Source organism: Daldinia childiae (assembly GCF_008694065.1).
Source record: "Daldinia childiae strain JS-1345 chromosome Unknown Scaffold2, whole genome shotgun sequence".
NCBI lineage: Eukaryota > Fungi > Ascomycota > Sordariomycetes > Xylariales > Hypoxylaceae > Daldinia > Daldinia childiae.
In genome coordinates this window covers 6,691,912-6,712,962 of record NW_022984643.1, presented here as the reverse complement: position 1 = coordinate 6,712,962, position 21,051 = coordinate 6,691,912, and the positions used below count along the sequence as shown (strand labels likewise).

Sequence of the window (21,051 nt, the reverse complement as noted above, 5' to 3'; positions counted from 1 at the left end):
TAGACGTTACTTTATCTTAAGATGGGAAGCAGTGTTACGTCTTAATATGTGGGTTGACAATGTGATCCAGCAGTCATTATTGTGAAATATATTATTAAGGCAGATTACCCGGCTTCTGCCCATATATATACGTCCTAAAACCAGTAAGCAATCGCACTCAGACCACTCTTCACATGAGAACAGTAGACTTACACAGTTACATACGCATGAACACTAGTGCCCATAAGATCCTTCTTAACGTCCTCGACGAATTCCCGAACTTGTTCAGCTGACAAGCCCAACACTCCTAGCACCTTGAAGCTTATACCTTCGAGACCCGTGAGTAAGTCCTCCTGAAAGTACGTAGCGATGGTCTTATAGTGCTGTCCCTTCGCCCAGGGACTAGTAGGCCAGTAGAAGCGCTTCTCGACGATGTTCTCGAAGCCGGCTTCCTCGAAATAACGACGATAATTCCGAGCATTAGACCAGGAGCGGCCGAGACGTGATACACCCTCGAGCATCATCTGGTTCCACCGGTACAGTGCTGACTCCGTTGGCAAGTCACCAACATAGTTCATCGGGAATAACGCATCCTGGAATTCCATAATGCCTCCAGGTGCTAGGTGCTCGAACCCCTGTTTCACTACAGCCGCCGGGTCATTGAAGCAACTCATTAGCGCCCGTCCATGGATATAGTTAAACGGTTCGCTAAACGTCCATTCGTCCTCTGCGTCATCAATCTCGAATTTGCAGTTCTCTGGTAGGCTAAATAAAGGATGCGATCAGTCAACCTCCTGGATCGTTGACTTAATACTTGATAGCAAGGCGCTAGGTGCACGTACAATTGAGGTTGGATCGGACTTAGATCTGTCCCGATAACACAGGATCCGGGATGCTGGAAGGCTGTTCGGCAAGTTAATATCTTAAAGCCACAGCAATACCTAGCGGTGAATCAAACCAAATTCTATCGCCCATATGCCCGTCCCTAATATCACATTAGAAAATGAATAAAAGGGGTAGGGGGTAGCGGGAGCGAACGAACCCGTCGCAATATCCAAGACCCGCGGGGGGTTATCCGGTATTGGGGCTAGATTAAGCTTATTTTCAATAGTTATTATAAATAATTGATGCTGAAGGTCTATATCAATTGTAAGTCGTTGAACATGAAAAGGATATACTTATCCAGTAAGTGACTATAATATTTACCTAGTCGCTCTTGTTCTGCCTATGAAAATCATTAATCAACCATAGCGTTGAATCCTTGAATGCGACATAAGACATACGGCGTCATTTGGTAAGAAATATCCTATATGATGGTGTCAACAGGTAATTCAAAGTCCAGAGATTCTGAATAATCCATACTGCCTTCTTTATATCTATGGTAAGTCCGGCCATTTTCTTGGACGTAATGATAAAGACTTGAATCCAGCGACATGGTTGAAGACCTTTAAAATAGTTAGTCATTCTTTAGTCTATATCAATTATGAGTCCTCTACTATGTTATATACCGTTCACTTTCTGTTGAAATTGACATGGTTTCCTATCCATATGCTGTTAATGATTTAGACTCTGAGCCTATTGTCTTAATGGATACTAACTGTCTGGGTATCATCAACGGATGGTAAAGACGGTCCGCTACCGCTGCCCCACGATAGTACCGATACATCTTGATCAACAGCAACGGTCCGACTAGATTCCCATGAGAACGATGCCGCGGAGCCATCATCGTAGTCTACATCCGATAAGGGGTCTGCCATCACGTATTCTTTGAGCTGTGAGGCTGTTGATGTCGCGTTAGAGCCGCACGAACGAACGTACTTCTAGGAAAGTGCCCTAAGGATAAAAATGTAGCACGAGATTGGTTGGCCATTGAATACCGAGAGCGATCTGGAGACATAATCGCCACGAGGCAAGTTAGCCATAGGATTTGAGATAGGCGCTAGGAGGTATGGTCAGCAATGGCTTATGACGGAAATTTTCCGTTGACCACTCATCTTGTTAGGGCACACTTTTTGCGGCGGCATATCTTACTACGAATCCTTCTAGAAGAAACGCTAGGGGAGTTCTAGGTGCGGCTGGGCTTGTACTTCGTATATACGTACCATCATATATTCGTCCCGCAGCACAAGGTAGCATTACACTATCTGTTTACAACTATAAGGTCACAATAAGTTACTCCTACGGTTAAAAGTAAACCTATATACTGACGATCGATCCTACAACAGGTTCTTCGGAGATGATTCTCTCTGAATGGATAATGTACCACGTGTGATAGCTTATGAGTTTAATATTTTATTTCAAGTTGGATTATTCATGTTTGATCTGGACCATGATCAGTACATGTATACTTCCGAAGCAAAAGTTCCGAGACAAGAAGTTAAATACATATTAGCTCTTACCTACCTAGTCCAAGGATGCTTTTTCTATTCCTATATAGGCAGGTCGAGATCTTGTTGTGAGGGGAAACAAGGTTGTTTTTAGCTCGATCTATGGAATATAGTAATATGAGATCTATCTTACCAGGATATCTTAGCTATCTCCAGTTTAAGGTTGGTATGAATATATCTTAAGATAGTTATAAATGCATAATGGAGATCCAAATCGAATACCTAGTGCCACAGTCGGGCACTACAATGGAGCCTGCCTCGGTTGTCGTCATGGAACTGTCATATACTAAGCAATATCAATAAGTACAACATTCAATCATGGAAAATTTGGGTATCACCGCATCGAAGATTTTCTAGAAACGATATTGAATCACAAAAATCAATATTCCTATTGGCTCTGTCAAGAGGTCTCAAATTAAAGTATATTGGTCGCGGTAGGGCGATGCAAACCGCCGGATCGACTACTTTTTCCAGAACTCGTGTGGGACGGAAGAGTGCGTCGGGGAATACCTACACCTATGAGCGTAATGATGCAAAATACGATAGTAACCCAAGGACGCAAGGGACGCAGTTGTACGGGGCACGAGACTCACGGTTGAACTACCGGAATAGGCAGCGCCGGTTACATCTCATCTACTTCATAAGTGAGGATCCTTTCTACACCTACCTAAAGTAGGTAGGTATGCATCCCATCCGGCCGTATTGCCGTATCCGAAAATGCCATGGCAAAAAAGCCCTTCGTGTCCTTATGATATCGTAATTTTATGGGCTCCTATTACCGTCTAGGTATACTCTTAACTGAATGTGGGCTAACTATGGGTTGGCTTCATCCCAGTCCGACCAGCGCTTGATAACCTCATCCACCATTGAGATCGCGTTTTTGTTGGCATCGACCTCGAACCACTCCTTGTGGGCTTTCCCGCAAGCGTCACAGTTCGCCTTGTCGCTTACCCGAAGACCGGCACCTGCGAGTTCGAGATGGACTAATCGCTCGACTTTGTGACTATGAGGCATCTTCCGAGGCTCTGCTGTCTCAGAAGAAGAGACGTAAGGATAGTAACGGATGAGCGATATGTTATAACCGCACTGGCGTGTCCATTCGTTGAGACGTCGTTGAACATTAGACGCCCGACCGATTTTCAGAAGAATTTTCTTGGACGATCCAGTAGTCTTGCTCTCCTTAACAGCAAAAGACTCCATCACGTCGCTTGTTCGTCGTTGACGACCACCGTCTGGGCGGGGCGGAGATAAGAGGGATTTGGCTGCTTCTGCCGGAGGAGTCGACGGTTGAGATTCCGGTGTTAGCCAGAAAATGTAGATATAACCGGCTTCATCTTGTTGCGAGATAGGTTTGGCTAATTCTGCCATGAGCTGCGAGGCCGTCTGAGGTGATGCCGTCGCTGGGATTAAGGATAAGTATTGTGCCGTTTGCGATGTATCGGACTGGTTCGAGTGCGGTCTTAAAGACTCGCCACTTGGTCGTGACTGCGCAGGAGGAGGTACGAGATGCTGGTTGGGTGGTGGCCTAGAATACATGGGTTTCGCAGGTGCACTTTGTAGCGGCCTGGGTTGCGGTCGTGCTGGAAGCTCTTCTTCTACTTCTTCGGTGATTGTGAAACAGCAGCAGAAGCTCGACTGCTTCGTCTTCGGTCGCCTTGGTGGATGTGAACCTATCTTCTCGCCGTAGGGGTTATGTGTTGGTCTTTTCCCTTGCTTCTGTGCCTCGACTATTCCAAGACGATCAATAAGACTCTCCAAGCTTTGACGAGATTCGAGGATAGGTGTAATATTCGACCTCGGTCCCGGACTGGATTTTGAAGATGAGATTGCTTGATCTTTATGTTGCCAGCAGTAAAGGTCGGCATTTCGAGGGTCGTCGACACGCAATCCATCGATTTTAGGCGGAGGAGGTAGTGGCGACGAACCCGGAGAAGAGTTCAATGGTCGTCGACAAGGACGACCACCTGAAGTGATGCCTCGACATGTCGTGGCTGGATTCTTTGAATCGGAGCGGCCCAACCGGGACTCGGGAGTATTTGGAATGAATGGCATTGTTCTTAAACTACTAAACTAGCGCAACTAGTATGAATTGTATCTCGTATTTAAGTTAAAGGAGGGTATGGTCTGCTAAGATAAAGAACGTAGAGTTGGAAAATAAAACAAGAGAATTAGACAAACATGTTCTTAGCAGACTGAATCAATGCTTTATGAACCAGTTCTTCAACATAACCAAGCCCCCATATTCATAGACAACGAGTGAGTTTGGGCCAAAAATGGGTCATGAATTCAGTGACTCGACATTAGACCTTAGTCCATGAGACACGTCAAAATAATTGGATGAGGCTGGGGATGATTGGTTAACAGTTGTTTAGGGCTCAAACACTTGTCAAGGTCAAGACCCAACGAGACAGCGGGAGGACTCAATAACGTGGCTGAATTATGGCTGAGTCGTGGCTAAAGTCAGGGGGGGCAGAAGAGGGAACAGGGGGGGTTCCAAGTGCCTGAGTGCCTGAGAGGTGCTCAGACATCCACGACTTACAAACTGTACCGTGCAACATTATTATTCACTATCCAAGTTCTTACATGCGAGAACTAATCCACAGATTCCATGACTAACATATTGCTATTATGATTCTTTAATAATATTATTGTATACACATAACTTAGGTTAGGTAGCTAAGGTATCAATACTAGATAGGACGAAACCGGGATGTACTAAAGTAGAAGGCCATATACCGAGGCATGCGAGAGCCGAGGTTTCTATTGATATTAGAGCTACGAACTTATACATATTTAGAATCAAAGCTCACCTGTACCAGATCAATTACAAGTGCATATATATCTGTGTCAATTACTGAGAAGTAGAAAATATGCTGTTTAACTCTTTATACCTCCTCGACTACCCGGTTCATCCGATCTACGAGTAACTATCAGCCCCTCGGATACAACGGAGTCCGCTAACTATTTTGTTGCTTGGGCTGTACTTTACGGGGATTGATCTACTTTCACATTCAACTCTTCTTCTGTCGCATATGCACCTCGTACTTATATGTCTAATGTCCCGACAAATCGTTATTCTCTTTGAAACTTTTCCCAGCTAATAAAGAGCAATATGTAAATCGGGAAGTTTTAACAGCTATTATTATATCTACAATTTTACCATGCCCGAGTTGAAAAGGGCTTTCCTTCTATTCCATCCCCACATTAATCCCTTATATCTATCTAAATGCTTCAACGAATGTTATAAACCGAATTTAATGCCTATAAATAAATTAATAAGATATTAATACCACTAATCCACCAGTCCAGGGCATCTCTTACGCCTCTCCTTTCTCGGGTTGCTTCTTCTTCCTCACATCAACCCAGCCCATACCCCACGATGCCACGAAGCTCAAAGATGCACTAGCAATTAGCAAGTAAGCAGTCGTATCGAAGGCCTTAGAAAAGGCCAATAGCACTCCACGGAGCTCCGGACTGTCCGGCGGGGCTAAGGCTCGTACCGCTTCCGCACTACCACCCGCAGCCAAGGCCATGGCCGGGTCTATGGAGGGCGCAAGTATTTTGATCTGCGTCTGCAACGTCTGCTGGAAGATAGTGTTGGCAACCACAGAAAAGACAGCCGCAGAGAAGTTTTGGCAGAATATAAGGAATGCGACCCCCAATGCACTTTGCGCGGGTGGAAGGTTGTTCTGAAGGGCTACCAACCCGATCTGTATGCCACAGCCACGAGCTCCGTACAAGATTTGAGTGCCAATCCAGAACGCCGTCGTAGTGTCAGGGCCCCACATTGATATCATGCCGGCAGCAACCGCGGTAGCTCCTCCGGCAAATGCTCCCCATGGGAGGTAGTATCCAAATCTCCCCACTGTCGGGTGTTAGCAATAATTTCAAAAGGGGTTTCTGGTTTATCCTCAAACGGGTAGGAAGAGAAAAGAAGGAAGAACATACACAATGCCCCAGAAACAAGGATGAATACCACACTCGACAAGATACTCGGCAGCATATCGACACCGCTCATCGTCGGCCCTACGCCCTTAACGGACTGGAAATAGATGGGGAAGAACTGGGCCCCGACGAAGATACTTGTCATCAAAGCAGCACCATATAAGGCGCTAACCCAAACAATTCGCCTGCCTATCATTGAAAAAGGAAGCATAGCCTTGTCGCCCTGGCGGCGCTCCCACCATAGGAAAATAGGGAAAGTTACGCCCGCACCAACAAAGAGGCCGATCACAGTCGACGAGTTCCAGGGGTACTGGGATGAGCCGAATTGCAAAGCCAGTAAGAGCATGACGGCGGACGGAGCAAATATGGCAAAGCCGATAAGGTCGAGCTGCGGGATGACTTCGCGGAGCAGCTTGAATGAGACTCGCGGTTTAACTGTTTGGTCGGGTACATGCATGAGAGCCAGGAAGAGCCCAGCAAGGCCACCGAGCGGCAAGTTGATGTAGAAGCACCATCGCCAGGTCACATACTGCGTAAAGACACCTCCGATTAACGGACCAGCAATAAGGCCGATCTGACCAACTACAGAGACGTTAGTTGGTTAACAATTTCAACACGCGAAGTGACACTTACAAGCCATCATAAAAGCCACGTACATCGGCTGCTTATCCAACGGCGCGGCACCAGCAATAACAGTCAATGAGCCGTTCTGGAGCCCCGAACTACCTACACCAGCAACAGCTCGGCCAATGATGAACGTGACCGAAGATTGGGAAACGGCGCATATTAGGGAGCCAACTTCGAAGATGAAAAAGAAGAATAGGAACACCCATTTTGCGCTGACACGGGTATACAGCTTTCCCGTCAGGGGTTGGAGCGTAGCACTATATGAACAGGTGAGTTGCTACACTTATATTACGAGTTTTAACTTCTGCATGAACAGAAAGTCGCCATACCAAGACTGGAAAAGGGGTGGGGGGACAACATACCCAGCTAACTGGTAAGCACCGCTATACCATCCAATGTCCGGTAAACTATGGAAATCCGACGTGATCTGCGGTACAGCCTATCATCGAACGAAATATCAGTTTCGAAGTCGCAACAACACCCACCTCGTACCAGAATCAACCACAACTTACCGTACTAATAATCGACATGTCCAACATGAGCAAGAAGAAAAACGTCGTAACGCTGAACAGCAGGAGCGCGAGCTTATACCCCGTGACGTATTCCTTGTTCTCAGCTCCGTCCATCAACGTGTGCTCCGACGTCAGGGAGTCTGTCGTTATCGCCGCGTCTGGGTTCTTCGCATCTGGCGCTGCTAGTACTGACGTATCGGCATTCGGTGCGTTGGCCTTTTCTCTCTCCTGGAACGACAGCGAGGAAGATGTCATGTATCCTTCCTCGCCAGGTGCCGGCGCTTTAGGCGCTTGCCAGTTATTGGTGTCCCCCATGATCCTTCTCTGGGCGTTCTTTTATCTAGACGACTCGAGGGTTGCCAATAGTTAGGTTTATCGTCGATTCGTCCGGTGTTCCTTGTCTATCCCACTTCTCAGATGGCCTTCCTAGCAAACCGTCTATACGAAAGTAAGTATACGTCGTGACTGGATTCAAGTGCCAAGAGGAAGCTGTCTCGCCACAACAGCCGCATTCGCTTGCGCTTCGCTCTATAGATCGTAAAAGCTTAACCCTAAACCCAGTCGAAGGCCAAGATACACGCAACAGGAAGCCGATAGCAAAAGAGAAGGTCAGCCCAAGAGCTAGATAGAAGTAGGATTAACTAGGTCCAACTACTCTATATATAAATAGAAGTCCTAGCCTATACTATACATGTGTGTGTGTGTGTGTGTGCATGCGCTATCCCCCCCTTGGTGCAATTGCTTGAATTCCCACCCCTACCCCATCCAATCCCAAGGCCTACGGGCCCTAACGAACCTACGAATACCGGCGCAATTAATCGACCCGGAAAGCCAACCGAAGGAAGCGTATAAGCGTGCTGGACTTTTGCCGTCGCTTACGGGCTCAGCTCATCTCATCTAACCCGGGGTGGAAAAGCGGGTTTCGAACTCGCGCCGAATCCCGTTCCTTTTTCTAACTTGTCACCAGGGTTGCAAAATTAGTTAGTTTAGTAACTAAAACCCACTTTTTAACTAAACTAAAAAACTAAAAACTAAAAACTAACTAATTAAAAATAATTGGAGCAAAAAACTAATTAACTAAACTAATTTTGGCATTAACTAAACTAACTAAAAACTAACTAAAAAAAATAAAAATAAAAATAAAAAAATTAAAAAATTTTTATATATAAATAAATAAATATTAAATAATATTAAATAATATAATAAAAATAATAAAAATATATAATTAAATATGAAAAAATTTAAATAATATAAAAAAATTAACCCGAGATTTTTCCGGATTTTATTTAAATTAATATATTTTATTTAAATATTTATATAAAACAGCGTGCATCGGGACGAATATTAATCCGAGACATTACTAAAATATATCAAAATTATTAGTAAATTATATTGATAATTTTGGTATATTTTATTAATGTTTCGGATTAATATTTGTCCCGATGCACGCTGTTTTATATAAATATTTAAATAAAATATATTAATTTAAATAAAATCCGGAAAAATCTCGGGTTAATTTTTTTATATTATTTAAATTTTTTTATATTTTTTTATATTTTTTTATATTATTTTATTATTTTTATTATATTATATTATTTTATTTATTTATTTATATTTAAAAAAAATAAAATAAAAAAAAACTAATTTAGTTACTAAAAAACTAAAAACTAAAACTAAACTAACTAAAAACTTTTTTAGTTTTTAGTTTTTTAGTTTTTAGTATTTTAGTTTTTAGTATTTTAGTTTTTAGTTTTAGTAACTAAAAAAAACTAAAAACTAACTAACTAATCTTGCAACCCTGCTTGTCACCAACACGCAGGAAATGGGATGGGATGGGATTGGCCTGAACTACGGACGGTGACAGGATTTCGTTTCACGCACTCCTGCGTAAGTCGTCTGTATATACTAATATATACAAAAACACAGCATATCGCCTGCGTAGATCTCAGTTCAAGAGTTAGTTAAGTTTACATGGGCGGGATTCGAGAAGTCTTGAAGAACGGTTGCCAAGAACTGAAATTATTATCCCGGTTGGTTGTTATATATATGGGTATAAGTTAGGTAGGACAAATCTAGATAGGCTTTAGATCCTCATACGGCAATGCAAGCTAACCCGCAGGCTTGGCTTACTACTATATAAATATGGCACCTAAGATCTCTATATGGGAATGGTATACATACATTATACGATATCACATAGCAAGAATAAGTATATACGATTATTTCTTTTTCTTTCTTTATGCCTCTTTCGTTATTCAATATTCCTCGTTATATATTCTATAATTACGATGTCCACAGAGGTATAGTTGGTATGTAGTGTTCTTTTCAAGCATGATATATCCCTTAACCTCCCTAAAACCTATGAATATTCCGTGAGTAAGGAGGATTAACCTCGCCATTTCAAATCTCTCTAGTGAAGTAGTAAATTCTATGTTCCTCGCCTTTCCAAAAATCCAACCCTGGCGCCGAACTTGGGTATTTTATGCTATGCCAATGACATGACGGCTATGCGGTAGCAGTGCAGACTAATCCAGATATGAACGCAGCAGATGCGACATGGTTAACTCCCTTCCCAAGACCGCAACATATCCGATAACCACGGATCATCTAACCATTCTAACGACGTCAACTCCGGGAGGACTTGCGCCTGGACTTGATACGGCGTTGCAGAACCAGCTCCCGTCCCTGTACCTTCTGAAACCGCCGTACCAACGCTCACCCCGAGGCTGATCTGTTCAAGCGTGGAACTCCAAGCTGGGATAGTACTTCGGAGCGCAATGCCGGCCCGACAATAGTAATCCATGTTATCTGGGTCATCGCTATTCTCCAGACCACATACGCTAGATACCTGCGTAAAGTTATTTGCAGCCTGTTCCAGGGCTGCCATCATGTCGATAGTATTCTTGACAATACTGCGGTCCCACTCTGGGTCGTCTACTACCATAAGCCGGTAGAGGGTTTGCGCTGCCCTACCGAAATGGAGCGTGACTGAGAAAGATATCGCAGGGTATTCGACCAATTCAAACTCTAGGAAGTTTTCGAGGGAAGCCTTGCTCGCTTGGAGACTAGCATAGTATGCGTCCATCTTGCCTAGATCAATACCTCCGCTCCCGCTTGTACTCACATTCGTTGGCCTATGCGGGTGCGTTGAAAGCCATGCGTTCACGTTCCAAAGAGACATATCCGCTATAGATAGCTCTGCCGCATATAAATGTGAATTGACCACTTCTATTGCGCTGTCAGTCCAGGTAATATTCAAGGTGATAATATAGTCGGGGTTGAAAGCTTATTTGAAAGAGTACAAGCGCATGAAATAGCAAATGCGGGAGAGGGTATTGTTGTAGGAGGTATCTAAGGAATGGCTTACTATTGTCTAAGAGCGTAGGCGGAAGATCCTTCTTAATCGCATCTAGATTTGCACGCAAGGCTTTGACGTAAATAGCAGGAGGAGCCCTCATTGCCGTCGAATTTCCAGCGGGCTCCGCAGTACGCCAGGTTATTTGCGCAACGTCCTCTTGTATCTTATACGTTCTTACCATCGCTACAAGAGCTTCGTCGTTTACACATTCCGGATTTGCAGAGAGCTTTTGAAGAGAATCCTCCATGTGAGCGGTCCATCGCATTGTTTGGGTTCTTAAAAAGTTTGAAATACTAAATTAGGTACGTTAATGATTTGGTCCACACTATGACTTACACCACGACCGTTACGTATTAGTTACACATGGTGTCAAGTGGGTGAACATACCTAGAGCAAAGGGTAAAGCATGCTAGGGTAGCCCTTCTCTCCTCATTTGTGCGGGTAGACGAGATAGGTATTTTTGGATAAGGATAAGAAGGCTTGAAGCAATGGAGATCTTTATAAAAATTATCTTGGGCTGGTTTATCAAGACGAAGATCTGTAACAATAGTGACAGCAAGGTTGGTATATGCAACAATATATGGCTTCCCATTAAAATGATGCATACCCCTAGAAGAGACGTTAGACAAGCACTGATAGCTAGAAACATGGTGGCAAGGGATGTAGAAGGATACCCTTATGTTCAAAGTGGTGTAGAGGAAGAGAAGCTGGATTACATACCAACCTATATAAGCAAGAAGCCCGAGTAACAAATCCATATTTCGATCTAGATCTATCAACATCTTCTGTGCTAGATATTCTCTAATCTTTTGGCCGAGCGCTGACTTTCTTGGCCGTGATTTACAGCAAATAGTCATTATATTTAACCATAGGAAGGGTTTCTCCTGCTGCAATTGCCCAGCCCTAAAACGTTGGAATTAGTTGTATTCAATGGGTACTGTGAATAAATAACCATAGATATATACTGGTCTATGATTAAGTATTTAGACAATCACAAGGTCGGAAAATGGGGATGGCGATAGGTACTAACGTCGTGTCTGGTGGTATATACACAAACGGGAAGAAAGGAAGAAACAAGTCTTTAAACATCCGTAGGGTGTCTTCAGCTTCAGCAGGTGAAAGGTTTCCATCATGAGAAGAGGTGACAGAAGGCGGAGTGGGATATGCGGTCGCAGAGGGATATCTGTCGCAATACGAAGAAGCATCAACGGGTGAAGGTAGTGGTAGCGCATGGCTAGTAGCAGCCAAATCGTTACCACCCTGCACAACTCCTATAGACGAGTCCAAGTCCATGGGACCGGCATTGGCATTGGTATTGGCATCGACGCTAGGGCTTGCGCTAGGCAGTTCACCGTTGGTAACATGCCTATAAGTACCCACCGCTGGGGGGTTGACAGCGGCTTGGGCCCGAAGTATCGAAACTAAATCGTCGAGCTTTTCTTCAAGATGAGCAGCCCTTTCGGAGGCGGGACGTCTTGCCGCACGTTTCCGAACGCTGACAGACGGAACACATTCTTTACCTAGACGCTGGCACCGTTCGCAAGTTGAACTAGAGCTGCCGCGACTGATACATTTGCACTTGGCCTTAGAACAATTGGTACATGCCTGACCATAGGGAACCGATTTGCGAGGGCTGGATAATAAAGCCACAGCTTCTCTCGAGCCAGTTGAGGCGAGATCCATCTGGGCATGTATGCCAAGTGTAACGTCGGCGGTTATCGAGTGTTCCGTATACAAGAAGCCGATCGGAAGCGGTGGAGATGCAGGCGTTCCGGAATAGACCAAAAACGATTTCCGTCGACGGGTTTCAGGAATAGCGTATTAAAAGTAGTTTATCTGGGCATTACACGGAGTATAAAGCAAAAGGTCGCAACAACCGCGATGTTCAAAATGAAATGGGGGAGAAAGAAGAACGGCGTTAGGATTTCAAAAATCCCTAATTCCGTTTAATGATGAGGCTTAGCTAAGTGTAATTTCAGCTTATTGGATGCCACATATTAGATAATCCATGAATATACCTACCGTTAACATGACTTAATCCCGTCCGTACTTAGGTACCTTACCCCTTTTCTTTCCATTTTCAACAAAATCCTTTATTCCTTCGAGGTAGCTAAAATATCCCCCCAAATCATAGGTAGGTAAGATAAAAACATTACGATGTTAAGTCCAATTATCAAAGTCAAGATAGCTAAGCAAATTAGAGTAGAACTCTCAAATTATTTGCGCTTTATATACGCTTGTAAAATGCCAATAAGACTCCTTACCTTAGGTATACATTATAAAGCAGATATCATAGATCAAATAGTCACGTCACATAGGTAGCCAAATATGCAGTCCAAAATAATATGCAAAGTGAAAGAAAAACGCCTATCATTGCCTAATCCAATCTACTCGGCCTGTGTGGATGCAGTAGAAAACCCATCGCTGCATGATCTCGAAGACATCGCTGGATTGCAGTGGGAGCTGGACTAAAGCACTCATTATACCGTCAAGGCCCAGGGCTCATCGGATCCCCGACACTACCAGTTCCGATACTACCGCTGCTGGGGCTATCCGTACCATCGCTCATTGCTTCGCCATTAACATTGCTTCGAGGTCCAGTGGGCGTAGGGTATTCAAGGCCCGGAGACGCACCAGGATTTCCGATACTTCCTCGTACTGTGCTTTGTCCTTCGTTCTCGGCTGTACTGCTTTGTGTGAAACCAGATACATCGCTGAGCATTGACGAGGAACGACCTCGCGCCTTGGCCGTGGGCAGTTGGAGATTCAGCGCAGCAGTTCCCTGCGGCATGAAGCCCGACGCAAGGGGCGATGGACCCCAAAGGGATGAATTATACAGGCTGTTGTTCCAGGCAGCTGTAGCATCGTACGGAGCCGTGCTGGTCACATTTCCTTGGACTTGAGATGCTGAACCCGGAGACGAAAACGGGGCAGAAGTATCGGGGAAATCATAGGCGTTCGCATAAGCATAAGCTGCCTGCTGCGTATGAAACGAATCCAACTGCGTTTTCAGCGCCTCGTTGTCTCGTTCCTTATTATAGATAGCAGCTTCAATTTCGTTAATCTTAGCATTGAGATCCTGTTCTACTTTAGCGATGTCGTTTTCGTACGTTTCCCGAGCCTGCCGCCGCCGCTCTGCTTCATCAAGGCCACGAGCATTAGCATCGGTGATACGTGCATGCTCGCCATCAACCTTGGCAATGCGGTTGCTAATCTTGTTGCGCTTGGCTTGTAGACCCGTCTTCTCCTCTTGAAGGGCCTTAATCCCACGGTCGACGGACGCTTTGAAACCCTTAAATTTTGCTACCGCGCCATCGTATTTGGCCTTCTCATTAGTCCACGCGGACTGCTTGGCCTTCCAAGCTGATTTCAAAGATTCGGGAATGGACGCAAGCTCTTTTAACTCCGCCTCGAGGCTAATGACTGCCTGTTCGGCCTGCTTGTGCTGGGTAGTATTCTGCTGGATCTTTTGGCGCAGCTTGTCGTCACCCGTGCCGGCTGACTGGACTGCTGCAGAGAGTTTTTCATTATCTTTCTTCATACCATTCGCTTTCCGGTGGAACTCCTTTCGCAGAGCCTTTTGTCGGGCCTTTTCCTCCGCTAGCTTGCTTTCAGCTGCAGCGATTGAGGTCTTGAGGGTTGTAATGGGTGAGTCGGGCCGAAGAGACCGCTGGCCGGCAGGCTTCGAAGCGCTAGAGTCCACGTCCGCCGATTGAGCTTGAGTAGTTCTAACACTCGTCGAGAATAAAATCTCGTGCGTCGTTGTACTGACGAATTCGCATTCATAATTCGACATAGGAGTGAGCCCGTAGATATCCCCGCTCCAATGAGTTCCCTGGCTAGCATCCGCCTCAGAATCGTGCACTGGTACCATCCGGGTGGGCTGCCAAACAGCATTATTAACTCTCACATAGAAAGGCTTAGATATATCCATCCTTGCCCCATCTTGCGTAACCTCAGGCACGGGTGCGCTGAAAAAGTGACTGGTGCTAAAACACACTTCATCGCAACCAACATATGTAATCCAGATCTGCTCAGGCTCTGTGTTGAACGGGGCGTTCCCCAAGTTATGGATGTCGGTGGCATTAGAACCTGCGGACTCTGCTGCAGCATGAGTAAGTTCGTATTCTTTCACAACGACTATCTTAGTGCTCGCTAGAGCTGCCCAGAGCGGTTGTCGATTCCGGATCTGAGCACTTTGTTTTCTTTTCTTTTTTGTAGTTAACGCTGTTGCATTTTGTAGGGAAGCCGTATCGCTATCCGGGGTTGAAAATCCGCCGTCGTTTTCCGCGGTGTAGGATTTCCCAGCCTCGGGATCGGCGGCATTCTGAGCCAGGATATCGCGCCTCTCTCGCCTCAAATACCAATCGCGTATGTACTTAACTAAGCCCTGCGTCAAAATATGAATTGCCAATATGCTCTTAACCCAACCGAACCATCCTGTCTGGACCTTATCATAACCGCGTATAGAATCTAGAGATTCGAGCGGATCATCTAGATCAGGTGTCATGAATCGGCTCGAACCCAAGAGATACCCCACAGGAGAGTATTTCATCTTGGTATGGCGTAGCACGTGAGACAGCAGTATCATACTTAGGCAGATGAGAGTATTCTTCATTGAGCCGCCGTCTCTTGAACTGGAACCGCCGCCTAACCCTAGAGCAATAACCATCTGCGCCAAGTCGAGGATGACGTGCTGAATCGGACCCCATAGAAATAGCCAAATCAAGAGCACAATGCCGTCAACGCATATAACAGTTGCCAGGGAAGGAGCGCCCAAGTTCCATTCGAACACATCGCTAAATGTCAGGCCGTTACTCGTGACGAAAGTAAGCAAGGTGAAAAGCACGTAAATGCAAGATAAAGCCAGTGGAGGAATCTGCATCAAGATGATGAGAATAGCGATAGTGTCTTGTAAGGGACATGATCGAAGAACGGTTAAAGCAAAGTCGACACCAAATGGACCGGGATCACGGTGAACGTTCGAATTCTTAGTGGCGTTAACATCGATTCGGCGATGGTTCTCCTCGATATGGGTATTTCCAACATGAGAATTATACGACTCAGAAGACGAGGACTCGGAATAGCCGCCGAGCGAGCCCCTTCTAAGAGACTCGGCAGCCCTATTTTCTACGGGCATTTCGAGTGGTTGCTTGGAGTAGCCGTTCGCACAGGGGGGTGGTGTTGGCGGAACAGGGGGTATAGCCGCATCGTCGTCAGGCTGCTTCGCGATCCCATCCAAATGACCCAGGCTCTTTTGCTTGGAAACGCGCTTCCCCGGGCCTACCAGTCCATTCTCGTGCTGTCTAGTATCGCGATGGATCGAAGCACCGTGCTGTCGCTTTGCCGATGCTGAAGCGCGAGGCATACGCTCGCGTAATGCTGACCCGACCCAGAAGCTTGTTCCGAGCCAGCCAGTCAACCGAAGGCGACGACGACAATACCCGTTTCTCTTTCCTCTGCGGTTTGAAGCGAACGAACTCGACCGGGGGATAGGAAGGAGGTGAGGTTAAACGTTAAAGATCTTTCCGGTGTAGTAGTCATAGGAAGTTATTCCGGGGGCGAAAAAAAGGGAAAGAAAAAAAAAAGAGATGTTAAAAGGCTAGCGCTGTCATGCGCTACTATTATTTCAAGAGCCAAAGCTAAAATAATTCTAAGTAGGTTGAATTCAAGCTGAAATCTTAAAATATATCGATTTACAGCTTGACACGGGAAGACTACCGAAAATGTAGACTTGGGTGTGAGATGTGGGAGATCGTGGGATTGGATTTAGTCAAGACAGGAAATGCTTGGTGGGAGAAAAGGAACAAAAACGCAATACGACGGTGCAGTGTGAACGAAAGCATCTATGGATCTAATGTACCTATTGTATTGCGAGAACCTACGATCGACTAAGTGGGTTCCTTGTAAAGTACCCTAAGTATAAGAACAGGGGTTCTATACACTCTGCCTGCGAATAGAAATTACACTATAATCCAAGTACAGTACATACAATAGCCGGAAAGGCGCAGTACAGTATAAATTAAAAGGTACCTACAGTACCAATTATGACTGGTACTTAGTACATTAATACTTACCTAAGGTAATTGTACCTGCCTTGCCCGCTAAGGTTGCTTGCCCAGGTGCCTGGTCTGCTGAAGAGCAGGTGGATAGGGCAGGCCGGGTAGGTACAGTACGCTAAATGTTGGAACATTCTCTGCCTTTAGGTCTCCTGTGCCATATGGCAAATGGGAAGGTACAGGTACAGCACAATTGTAACCCCAATATTCTATTTCGGGCCATCCGGCGCTTCAGGGTCACCTCCTTTACCAACTTATAAGATCCATAAAATCTTCTTTCCAATGGCTAGAAGCCTATTCGAATTGCTAATTGCTAACAAAACATCAAATTATCTAAGTTAACTCAGGATAGATTAGGAATATACCGAACGCTTTGACGAATTTTATATACCATACTGCCCGGCATATACCTAATCAGTGCCAGCTAACTATATACCTAACCTCTTATACCTTACACAGCAGTCTAAAGCTACGCCGATGGAATTTTACTAATTCGGTTCATGTCACCCTCCGGGTTTCCCTCGTCAATTCTCAAACGAACTTATGTATAGTTAACCAGTTATTAGCTACAACTAGTTTCTAGTGTAACTAAGTGTCGTGCATACACCTACATAATACGCTATAGATCAATCAGTTCCTACAATGCTGACATCCACTACTAACCCTCCTCCCTCCTCCCTCCTGATGCAGGCGGCTTTACACGTTAATGTTGCTTACTTTACATAGTTGCTTAGGGTTGTCGATAAAGATAGTATCATAGGACTTAACTCAACCACTAATCCTTAGAAATTGGGAATCCCTCAGTTTGAAGATCTCTTAAAGGCTTGGCAAACTGCCCCCAAGTTGCTTGGCAAAGACATCAGGCGCGCGGCCTGACAACGAAAGAGACATACCTCATCACATCTCATAAACGATATGCTTCGCGTTATTTCCAGGCATCAATTTGGTCTTTGACTTTCAAGAGCCGTGGGGGAGGGGGCGTAGAGACGCGTCATTATCATTGTATAATACCTCACAACAACCAGTCTGCCGTTAGGAATTTTTAACAGTTTGGTTATCAATCATAACCAATACAAAAACCCGGTACGGCCAGCTATCCGTCATCAATAAGGATGGGGGGCTGTAAGAATCGGCATTAAAAACTACCTAGTCTTTGCTGACTCGATATTCGATCCCGGGAAGAATATTTGATGTGCTTGGCCACTCTAGACACTGACAAGTCCAATCAACCGGTCGATATGTCAGTATGTAGATTCACGTTTTTTTTTCTTCATTTGCCCCTCTCTCACGAGATCCCAAAATCTTGAATCAACCCCACAATATGGAGACATTTGCGCGAAAATATTTACGGGTGCCGCCATTATCGACGTCTAGAACTCCAACGGCTCCAACAACCTACCTAGTAGACAAACCCATCCGTACAGTATAGCACACTTTTAATGCGATCCACCAACACATAGAAGTGTGACCCGTACGGCACGCTTCATCGCATGCATGTTTGATGAGCAGGGTTCCATCGTTGCAACGCTCATGACCGCACACTATGAAGTTTTCAGCGATTTTAAAGACTAGATATAAGCTTGTCCGGACATACAATTTGCCTTTCAAACTACACGTCCCATTGGCGTGTCTACGGTTACTACAAGATTGGGCAGGCCACGTTATTCACAGTTACTACGGCATATAATCTTCATCGTTAAGAGAGCTATCCGCTGTTGCTCGTTCTAGCAGGACATGACATTCGATATGTACGATACTTGCTATGATAGCATCGCAACAAGACTTCAACGCGGGGCTGTTCCTTAATGCCTTGACGATCATCGATGCGACTTGACAAGGTTGATATTAACTAGGCTGCTAGGTACAGTACACTCATCCTTTCTACTCCAGGTAACTGCAGGTAACATGAAATACCGACCTGTTACTGGCTAAGGCTAGAATCTAGGATCCAATTCCAGGGCGAGCAACGGCACTGTGTGTGGAGTAGGGCGGAGTCAGCAAAAAAGTCATGCAGCGTTTCTACAGCCAGTGAGTGGGTAGCAAATTCGAGCTTGCGCCGTCGATCATTCCCCATGAAGCTACTTTTGTTCTCACTTAAGCCGTAATATTCATTTTATATTCCACTAGTATGAAAACTGTGGTGCATCGGCTCATTCACATAAACGCCGAAATATAAAGTATATAGCACTAACTTGAACGAATTTTCTTCTAACTAGGTTTTCAAATTCTTGCTTAGGAGGCGAACTTTCATACCAATCTTACACCAATAACAGACCCTAACTTACTCCGCGTTGCTTCTGTCAGTTATCGTCGCTGTGTTATTACAAAAAGCACGCGATTTCTTACCTGAAAAGCTTCGTGACTAGTCGATCAAATACGGAAAGGTGATAACGGGAATACAGTCAACCAATCTAGTCACAGCTTCTCTACCAAATGTTTCACCAGCAAACAGTCGATCAGTAAAACATGGCGCCCCCACACCACCAATTCATAAGAAGCTAGCCGGGAGATGCCAATATTGCCCTGTCGGCATTTGAGCGGTGCGCTGCCGAGAATGATGTCTTCCCGCTTCTCCTACATAGTCACCCAAGAACAAGGTACCGTAGTTATTTTCCCGGGAGTTAAACTGAACTAAGGCATACCCTCCTGAGTTTATCATGCTAGCCTACCTACTTACCGATTCAGGGTATTTAAACAGGTATACGGTAAAGAAGCTATCACGAAGATTTGTTGCACATCTTGGCCAGTCACCCCTGCCAAAGCCCATTTTCCCGGTCATCGCATTGCCCATGCTAGTGTTGTATGTAGATGTGCTCCTCACCGCCTATCTAACAAACCCCTCTTTCGTCCAAGTATATTGAGTCACGGAAGACAAGACACCAACTATCGATGCTTGCAAGCCAAGAACTCAGTCTCTTCTTACATATAACATGGTATGATCTGAGGTTCCATGACACATAATTTGATGGAATTAATATATATCGCCAGACGATTCATTACCATCACGTAGCAGCGAGCAGCGTTTCCAACCCACGTGGATGTAAATGTCGTCTCATCACATATGTAGAGTTTCTGAGAACTGACGGTTTTTTAAGAGACAAACGATACCTAGTTCCTTCAAGTTTTCACATGCCTCTTCAAGACATGGTTACTATACATCCGCAATATAGATGCTCTTCTTAGAATCGTGAGAGCCTCAAACGAGCAGCCCAGCAACCACATCTTTACTCGGATAGGCAGGTGGTTCTCCATAGCGTTCCTATAGATCCATCCAGTAAATAGCCTAGGTACGACGGGCACGGAGTTGCGAGCGGGTGGCTTGCATCTGAATACTCCCCAACTCCGCGATTTTGCTCCGCTCAAGTAGGCAGGTAACGCAAAGCCGGTGCAGCGAGCTTCATTCAACGTCCTTGTCGATGCGGGGATTAAGCCGCAACTTAAGATGACGTATATATGTCTACTATTGGACCGACTTGTCATAGCGCGAAAAAATCTAAGTCTATAGAGTTGACTCTTAAGATAGCCGGCGTATAATGCTTCTTTATTAAAATACCTTGATACAGTCTCAATGTGACTCCCCAAACAATGATGCTGCAAACAGCCGTGTAGCATACTATGTACTAGATGAAAGGAGTCTACCATTGATGCCACGCTGAATGGATGTAGAGTTCTCACCTTGCACGCTGTAAGAGATCGTATCATACAGATAAAACAATCAACCATACAACTCAAGATGTTCAAATCCACATTGCGCTTATACCCTCTATCATATGTTTTTCCGCTAGTAAGGAGCTAGTAAATTTCGAACTTGACCTCGGTATCCAACTATATCAAGGCGAACCAAAAAAAGAATGGGTCTTTAAATACCTCCAAATGTTTACCCTTTTGCCCCTTAACAGGCCGACAGGTAGGGTAGGTAGGTATCCACAGCATTCTTCAAATCATAACTAAAAGAAACAATAATAAACAAGAAGGACTATTTAAGAAGGCATGTCGATGACTCGAACAACTCTATAACCTTACCTTTAAGTGTGAGGATGCGATAGCCAGCACTAGTAAGGGGGTTGAGTTACTGACTCTAAGTAAGGATGAGTAGTATCATGAGACACTATACTAACTATCAACTTAAATGATTATCGTCTAAGCCAACGTGTGTGTCTGCTACAGTGAGACAATAAGTATAA

The 21,051-nt window shown here is 44.9% G+C and overlaps 5 protein-coding genes across 5 annotated transcripts; all 5 read right to left on the bottom strand.

The window, feature by feature from the left end:
- Positions 1 to 94: 94 nt before the first annotated feature.
- Positions 95 to 1,414, bottom strand: GL218_02633 (uncharacterized protein; the record flags this gene model as incomplete). Its single annotated transcript, XM_033579163.1, has 8 exons — positions 95 to 134; positions 193 to 744; positions 822 to 882; positions 938 to 964; positions 1,022 to 1,117; positions 1,186 to 1,204; positions 1,263 to 1,285; positions 1,342 to 1,414. The coding sequence occupies 8 exons, from the start codon at positions 1,412 to 1,414 to the stop codon at positions 95 to 97; spliced, it is 891 nt and encodes a 296-aa protein (XP_033438778.1).
- A 1,765-nt stretch (positions 1,415 to 3,179) lies between these two features.
- On the bottom strand, positions 3,180 to 4,418 carry GL218_02632 (uncharacterized protein; the record flags this gene model as incomplete). The annotated part of the gene is made up of 1 exon (XM_033579162.1): positions 3,180 to 4,418. One exon carries the CDS (start codon positions 4,416 to 4,418, stop codon positions 3,180 to 3,182), a length of 1,239 nt encoding a protein of 412 aa, XP_033438779.1.
- Positions 4,419 to 5,683: 1,265 nt separating this feature from the next.
- Positions 5,684 to 7,765, bottom strand: GL218_02631 (putative HC-toxin efflux carrier TOXA; the record flags this gene model as incomplete). The annotated part of the gene is made up of 5 exons (XM_033579161.1): positions 5,684 to 6,231; positions 6,315 to 6,893; positions 6,945 to 7,195; positions 7,301 to 7,377; positions 7,451 to 7,765. The coding sequence occupies 5 exons, from the start codon at positions 7,763 to 7,765 to the stop codon at positions 5,684 to 5,686; spliced, it is 1,770 nt and encodes a 589-aa protein (XP_033438776.1).
- A 2,245-nt stretch (positions 7,766 to 10,010) lies between these two features.
- On the bottom strand, positions 10,011 to 12,491 carry GL218_02630 (putative zn 2cys6 transcription factor protein; the record flags this gene model as incomplete). Its single annotated transcript, XM_033579160.1, has 5 exons — positions 10,011 to 10,678; positions 10,818 to 11,101; positions 11,196 to 11,417; positions 11,529 to 11,711; positions 11,839 to 12,491. 5 exons carry the CDS (start codon positions 12,489 to 12,491, stop codon positions 10,011 to 10,013), a joined length of 2,010 nt encoding a protein of 669 aa, XP_033438777.1.
- Positions 12,492 to 13,296: 805 nt separating this feature from the next.
- Positions 13,297 to 16,176, bottom strand: GL218_02629 (putative ubiquitination network signaling protein acrB; the record flags this gene model as incomplete). The annotated part of the gene is made up of 1 exon (XM_033579159.1): positions 13,297 to 16,176. One exon carries the CDS (start codon positions 16,174 to 16,176, stop codon positions 13,297 to 13,299), a length of 2,880 nt encoding a protein of 959 aa, XP_033437869.1.
- Between the last annotated feature and the right edge of the window lie 4,875 nt (positions 16,177 to 21,051).